The 7,944-nt window shown below is 36.9% G+C and overlaps 1 protein-coding gene across 1 annotated transcript; it reads right to left on the bottom strand.

The window, feature by feature from the left end:
* Positions 1-1,102: 1,102 nt before the first annotated feature.
* On the bottom strand, positions 1,103-4,419 carry LOC126965695 (uncharacterized). Its single transcript, XM_050809431.1, has 2 exons — positions 2,873-4,419; positions 1,103-1,752 (listed from the first exon to the last, which is right to left on the bottom strand). The coding sequence occupies exons 1-2, from the start codon at positions 4,289-4,291 to the stop codon at positions 1,738-1,740; spliced, it is 1,434 nt and encodes a 477-aa protein (XP_050665388.1). The 5' UTR covers positions 4,292-4,419; the 3' UTR covers positions 1,103-1,737.
* Between the last annotated feature and the right edge of the window lie 3,525 nt (positions 4,420-7,944).

The following is a 7,944-nucleotide window of genomic DNA, read 5'->3' as shown; positions in this document are numbered from 1 at the left end:
GCCTAAAATAAGTAGCCATAAACCATATAGGATAAATTTCGCATCGAATGGCGGTAGTTTTATGTCGATACGATCAGTGTTTAGGCGTGAAAGAGCCTCAAACAAAGACCATTTTCATTATATATTAATAGAAGATAAAGAAATAAGTTATTCATTAAATTATAACAGAACTTTAAAACATTATTGAAGATCTTATCGTAATATTCTTTTGTTATTACTATCATAAAATGTAAAGTTAAAATTACTTTCAGAATAAAGTTCCTTTCATTGAAGATGAAGATTAGAAAATCTAGAATACGAAGGTATTACGAAACTGGAACTTATTAACATTAGATATTCCGATCAATGGCCAAAACTTATTTCTCTATCTAACAATAGTAGAACTAAGGCAATGCTGTCTTTAATATTCATCGTTTTAACTCAAGTTGAAATGTTGTTATACACTATCCATTATTCCATCGAAACTTGATCTACAGTACCTATTCATTTTACAGTCAACCTCTTTATTTGTTATCAATAATTCAACGTGAGAGTTTTTGATAGCAGTACATTATGTGAATATTATAATCAATCGTTTTTCGATTTTGCTTTAGGTTTATAAGCACATTAACGAATTTGCTAGAAACTGCGACAGTCATAATGCTAACACGAAGAACAAACATAAATTTGTTATGCCTACTACTCGGTTAAGTCGAATTAGATCTTTAATGTGGCGATATATAGGCTTTTTCATGATCCCAGAAATTGTACAAAACAAATGTGGTACCGAATTCAAAATACTTATTAAACACGTTTCTGTGGTAAAGGTTACTATTGTTAACGCCTGTAACAGCTGAGAGGAGGAGACGGCGGGGGAGAGGGGAAGCGACCAGTTTTTAGAACCTGCGCCGACATACGCGAGAGAGACCGCCATCGCCCGGCCGTAATGAGAGACGTCCTTGTTTAGCATTATATTTAATCTATACCTAATAATCTTGTTAATATAAATCTAGAAGTTTGTTTTGTTTTAATTATAAACAAAAAGTGGCGACCGTGACAGGACGGAGTACTCTAAAAGATAATATTCTTTTAATATTCTTTTTGTTTATAATTAAAACAAAACTTAAACTTCTAGATTTATATTAACAAGATTATTAGGTATAGATTAAATATAATGCTAAACAAGGACGTCTCTCATTACGGCCGGGCGATGGCGGTCTCTCTCGCGTATGTCGGCGCAGGTTCTAAAAACTGGTCGCTTCCCCTCTCCCCCGCCGTCTCCTCCTCTCAGCTGTTACAGGCGTTAACATCCTCCGGGCCTTGAAAGTACTGCTTTCAATAGGATTGAATGTGGCCCAGTACAGCGTCCGAGTACCTAGTTTGTTTTAACATCATCTTTGGCAGGAATTACACACATCTTGTGGATAGCTCTTTTTATTGTGCCCTTTGTAGTAAGGACATCTGCGACTCTGCTTACTCCATCCGATCCAGGGTATAATTTAGCGATGCGTGCTAGACGCCATTGAAGTGGAGGAATATTATCTTCTTTAAGTAATACTAAGTCTCCAATCTGAAGCTCCTTTGTCTTAGTTCTCCACTTAGTTCGCTGTTGAAGCTCTGCTATAAACTCCCGGCGCCACCTCTGCCAAAAGTGTTGCCTTAATTGCTCAATGAGCTGGAACCGGTTGGGGTGCTTTGCCGTGATAGGAAGCGTAGGCACCGCGCTCATAGGTCTTCCAATTAAGAAATGCCCAGGGGTTAATGGAGTAGGATCTGTAGGATCAGCAGAAAGAGGGGTTAAAGGGCGAGAATTCAATATCGCTTCAATCTGTGTGAACAGCGTCGCTAGTTCCTCAAAAGTGAGAGAAGCATTGCCAGCGACACGACGCAAATGATGCTTTGCTGACTTCACGCCAGCCTCCCAAATACCTCCAAAATGTGGAGAATAAGCGGGACTAAATATGAATCTAAATCCTTCATTAGAGGCAAAATTGGTTAAATGCTCACGACTAGATTTAAGTAATCTACTTATCTCATTGTTTGCACCCTTAAAATTGCTGCCATTATCACAAAATATTGAATATGGTTTGCCTCTTCTAGAAACGAACCTTCGCAATGACAAAATGAATGACTCCGTGCTTAAGTCACTAACTACTTCCAGGTGAAGTGCTTTTGATGCTAAACATATAAATAAACACAAATAACATTTAGAAATGCGGTTGCCCTTTCCTTTTCGACTGGAAATCATAAATGGTCCGGCAAAATCCACCCCACACGAATAGAATGGAAACGAAGAGTAGGTTCTTTCAGCAGGTAAGTTGCCCATTATAGGTTGCAATGTTTGTCCACGCAAACGAAAACAAATCATGCACTGCTTCGTCGTACTACGTGCCAGATGTCGACCACCGATGGGCCAGAAACTCTCTCTTATAGAGGCAAGTAGATGCTGAGGACCGGCATGAAACAACTTTTCGTGTTCGTTTTTAAATAGTAATTTAGTGAAATGATGCTTTGAATCCAAAATCAACGGGTGTTTTTTATCGTATTCAAATTCAGAGTTTTGAATACGACCCCCAATTCTTAGCAAGCCGTGTGAGTCGATAAAGCAATTTAGTGTTATTAATTTAGACTTACGATTGAGAGCTTTATTATTTGAAATTAATTTTATCTCTTCATTGAAACATTCCTGTTGACTACATTTAATTAATAATTGTAAAGATTGATTCAATTCATTAGCATCTAAAGGACCAATTATTTTATTATTTTTATTTTTACAATTTGATAAAAAACGTAATACGTAGCCATAAATCCTCTTCATTCTGTTAAGGTTAGAATATTTGTCAAATTTTAGAGCATCGTTAGCTGAGACGTGGCATTTAATTATGTCTTTTACCTCGGGTAAGTGTATAGGAATGTGAGTATGAGCGGTTTTCGGCCAGTAGGATTCATCATTCCGTAGGAACGACGGCCCTTCCCACCAGAGGGCAGAAGCTTCGAGCTGACTGGGACTTACGCTGCGAGACGCCAGGTCTGCCGGGTTTTTATCTGTGGGTACATGCCGAAATATAAATCCGCTGGTAAGTTTATTAATTTCATTTACCCGATTACACACAAATACCTTGAGATCCTTAGTTTGGGTCTTCAACCAAGCTAAAACAATTGTTGAATCCGTCCATAGATATTTTTGGCTAAAGTTACCCCGCCATGACTGTAAAACCTTAAAGCATAAGCGAGACCCTAACAGAGCACCACATAATTCCAGCCGAGGAATGGTGGTAGAGTGTAGAGGAGCAACTCTTGCCTTTGCGCATAGCAGCCTAACCGTGATACTTCTGTCCTGATTTTGAGAACGTACGTACACACAAGCCGCGTAGGCTTGTTGGGAGGCATCTACAAAACAATGCAGCTCTAGAGATCTCGGGTTTTCAGACAGAACCCGTCGCGGGATCTTAATGTTTGACAGGTGTAAAAATTCTTTTAAAAGACTTGACCAATTTTTGCAAAAGTTCAAAGGAACGGGATCATCCCAATCTAACTTGGAAGACCACAATTCCTGTAAAATAATTTTTGCTATAATAACACAAGGACATAGCAACCCTAATGGATCAAAAACCTTACATGTCGTGGATATGACAGTTCTTTTGGTGATCTGAGGGGATGGAGTCAGATCTGTTGAAAATTGTAATTGATCCGCTGTAGGTGACCAATTCAGACCCAAGACACTGGAATCTTTATAAAAATCCATGGGTTTTCCCGAATCAGTTTCATTATGAAATAATTGAGGACAGTTAGTACGAAATTTTCTTATAGGTAAACACGCTGAGTCAAGAACTTCGACAACATTTTTGTAAATGTGTTGCAGGCGCTCTACGGTATCTGCGCCTGTATTAAGATCATCAGCGTAGAAATCGCTTTTGATTATACGAGCAATAGATTCATCGTCACATTCATTAGCTAATTGTAGGAGACACCGAGAACTGAGAAAGGGCGCAGACGCAGTACCATAGGTTACTGTATTTAGACGCAAAATATCAATAGGCTGATTACAATCTTCACGCCACAAAATGAGCTGAAGATGACGCTGCGACGGTGTGATTTCGGTTTGCCTGAACATTTTCTCGATGTCGCCTGTTAGAACATATTTATGCTCACGAAAACGAAGCAATATAGATATTAGGTCACTTTGCACAACTGGGCCGACCATAAGAATATCATTGAGTGATTTCCCTGTATGAGTTTTAGACGAAGCGTTGAACACCACCCTTAATTTAGTGGTTTCAGATTTCTCGCGGATTACAGCATGATGTGGCATAAAGTATCCAAACTCTGGTCGATTGATTTTAGTTAGATGTCCTAAATCAGCATATTCATTGATAAATTCTTTATACTTTTCCTTTAAACTTGGTTGTTTAATAAATTTTCTTTCTAGGCTTTCCAAGCATTTTTTAGCAATATAATAGGAATCACCGAGTGCTTTCTCTGGTTCTTCCTTTAAAGGCATGTGAACAGAAAATCTGCCATTTGGCAGACGACAAACATTCTTTTTAAAATCATCTTCACAAAGCTGCTCTTCAACAGAATATGTTTTTGTTTGTGGTAAGTCATCAATGTTCCAAAATCTTTCTAATGAATCCTTTATTTCCTGAGAAAAATTGCAATGAACTTTACATGAGATTGACTGACTTGTTGCTAAGGGACCACCTACAAGCCATCCGAGCTTAGACTCTTGAAGCACCGGTTTATTCGAACCGAGTTTAATTATATTCGATCCGACTATCTCCCAATATACATCCGCACCCAACAGTATGTCTATATCAGCCGGTGAGAAATATTTAGGGTCAGCTAATTGAATATTGTTAGGTATATTTATTAATTCAGTGTTAATCACTGAGTTTGGTAAAATACCAGTTATTTGTGGCACTACCAAACATTTGACATTTATCTCAAAAGACATAACTCTTGATTTAACTTTGATTTCACATTTTTTATAAATCCTACAGCCCACATTATTAATTCCATAAACGTTAACCGAACTAGAATCATCAATAGACAACCCTAGATTTTTCTTTAAATTTTCGGTAACGAATGAAGACTGACTGCCCATATCTAGAAGAGCGCGAGCTTGATAACTATTGTCGTTTACAATTAATTCTACTACAGCTGTACACAGTAACACTTGGCCGGCTGATGAAGACAGCGTAAGAGACACGGGTAGGGAAGACGAAGTCGTGGGTTGAAGTTCTGCATACGACAGGGTTGGTTTATGTATTAGTGTATTATGTTTCTTTTTGCATGTGAGACACAGTCCTTTGAGCTGGCATTGATATGCGTTGTGACCACTGCGCAGACAATTTTTACATAATTTTAATTTAGTAACTTCATTGTAACGATCATCGATACTCATATTTTTAAACTTAGAGCATGCATGTAAAGGATGTTCATCGTTACACACAATACAACCTCTTTTGTTATCCTTTTTATCATGTGACACTACAAAACTTCTAGACTGAGTGATAGACTTTGGTTTATCTATCACCTTCTCAGACCGGTTAGTACTATAGGAAGTTTCCAGCACGTCAGCACGACTACGCAGGAATGAAAAAAATTCACTCAACGAAGGTAACTCGTTTAGATTACCCTTGTACTCCTCCCATTTTCTACTCGTGTGTATGTCCAATTTTACGGACACCATGTATATTATAAGGGCATCCCATTGATCAATAGGCTGGCCAAGCGATTCAAGAGCACGTAAATGCTTAGACACATGATCGATAACAAACCGCAACGCTTTAAATGATTCCGTTCGCAATGGTTCAATACTGAACAACGCCTTTAAATGATTGTTCATTAAAATATTTTTGTTTCCAAATCTTTCACATAAGAGATCCCATGCAATCTTATAATTTTTAGCACTAAATTCTATCGACTTTATGACAACAGATGCGCTCCCTTCTAAACATGAACGCAAGTAATGAAATTTATTTATCGGCGGAATCCCTTCATTGCTATGTATAACCGATTCAAATGTGTCCCTAAATTCCATCCAAAACAAATAATTTCCATCAAAAGTCGGTAACTTTATTGTAGGTAGCTTAATAGAATTAGTCGAAAAGGAATGGCAACTACTAAAATCAGACCCCTGGTTCCCTAACCTTTGATTTTCATTTGGGCGTTTATCTAAAAGATCCTGACAAGTAGATATCAAACTTAAAAATTGATTCTCAATCATATCTCTTTCTTTTATTTGTTCCTCTGTATCAGTATGTAATAAATCAATTTTATCTTGTATAACTTCATAATCATTAAGTAATGTCTGACATTTGTTTAATTTTAATTCTATTTCTTTATATTTTACTAAAGATATTTCTTTTAAACTTTGTAAGGTAAATAGGTAAGTCGAAAAATTTGTTAATCTTCCTTTAATTATTCCTCTTTGTTTTATTAAATTAGATAAATCAACCTTTCCTTGACTATCGGCTTTAGATTCAGTCATTTTGTGGTACAAATTATCATAAATATTTCAAATATAAATAGACAATGTACGAATTTATTAAGGAATTCTAAGCGCAAACCATGTAAATAAAGTAGAACGATTAATGCAGCGCACTCAAACCTGACGAGTACAAGGAGATAAACAGATCACTTCAAATCCAGTCGCCGCTACGCCGCTCCGACGGTTAGATGCTCCGTGATGTATTGTTGTGCCGGAGTCTAAAGTCCAACGGCAACGGGTATTCGCACACAGCGCCTTACAGCACAGCGGATTATACAGAAACACCAAACAACTCGATCTTTCGAACGCTGGAATAAGTTGACAAAACGTTTTATATTGTGTTGAACAAATTTATTTTTAAAAGGGTTAATTATGACCTTGTTATGCAAGAAACTAGCTATAAATGTAAGCTATATACGGAACAAATTAGGCAAAATGAAATGATTTGCTAAATAAAGAGAAATAAAGAAATAGAGTGATGTATAAGAAGCGTAGCAAATAAGCCGCTAACTGGCAGCGATACAGTAAATTAATTTATAAGAAAACTGGCAGAATTATTAAAATCAAATACAATATAGGCAATAGGTAGATAGCTGATATGATGCTTATCGTTTGCATGCAATTTAAAGCTTTAACATTTATAGCCTCAATGTAAGCTTGATTAGATATATAAATTATTAAATATCTAACGCTTGAGTACTATTTAAAATCGCTAAATTAAATGAATAACATAACGGCTACTGCACACAAACTAAATGCGATATATGAGTGGAACAAAGGAATGCTTTGGAACAGCTTTAAGTATGGAACAGGCTTACTTTCCTCGGATTAGACCTCTGGATCTCCACTGGTTCATCAGGCTCCAATAGCAGTAATCTCAAATTATCCAAAATCAAACGTAGATCTAATTCTCATCGATGTTCCAAGTTCCAACGTCTTGTTCGTCGTGTCAACCACGTGGCACTTTTTAAGTCGCCGGCAGCGTAATGCTTATTAAAAGAATATTATCTTTTAGAGTACTCCGTCCTGTCACGGTCGCCACTTTTTGTTTATAATTAAAACAAAACAAACTTCTAGATTTATATTAACAAGATTATTAGGTATAGATTAAATATAATGCTAAACAAGGACGTCTCTCATTACGGCCGGGCGATGGCGGTCTCTCTCGCGTATGTCGGCGCAGGTTCTAAAAACTGGTCGCTTCCCCTCTCCCCCGCCGTCTCCTCCTCTCAGCTGTTACAGGCGTTAACAACTATAACATAAATAATTTTCTTAATGATAGCATAGTTTAAATCACAAATTTTATTGATTCTACATATATTTTAACTAAATTAAAATAAGCTCGCTGAGTTTCCTGTGCCCGTTCTTTTCAGGTCTGAGACACTCAATTTCGAATGGGTGGTAGTTTTCGACGTTCAATAAGTAATTTTAAATCCTTTTGAATAAAAATATTTGAATTTCAATTTTAATTT

This window comes from Leptidea sinapis, chromosome 8, assembly GCF_905404315.1.
Source record: "Leptidea sinapis chromosome 8, ilLepSina1.1, whole genome shotgun sequence".
In the NCBI taxonomy this organism is placed as follows: domain Eukaryota; kingdom Metazoa; phylum Arthropoda; class Insecta; order Lepidoptera; family Pieridae; genus Leptidea; species Leptidea sinapis.
This window is presented reverse-complemented; position numbering and strand designations above follow the sequence as displayed.

Excerpts from the sequence above, each read along its gene's own strand:
- LOC126965695 (XM_050809431.1), bottom strand. The coding sequence starts at position 4,291 with ATGCCACATCATGCTGTAATCCGCGAGAAATCTGAAACCACTAAATTA.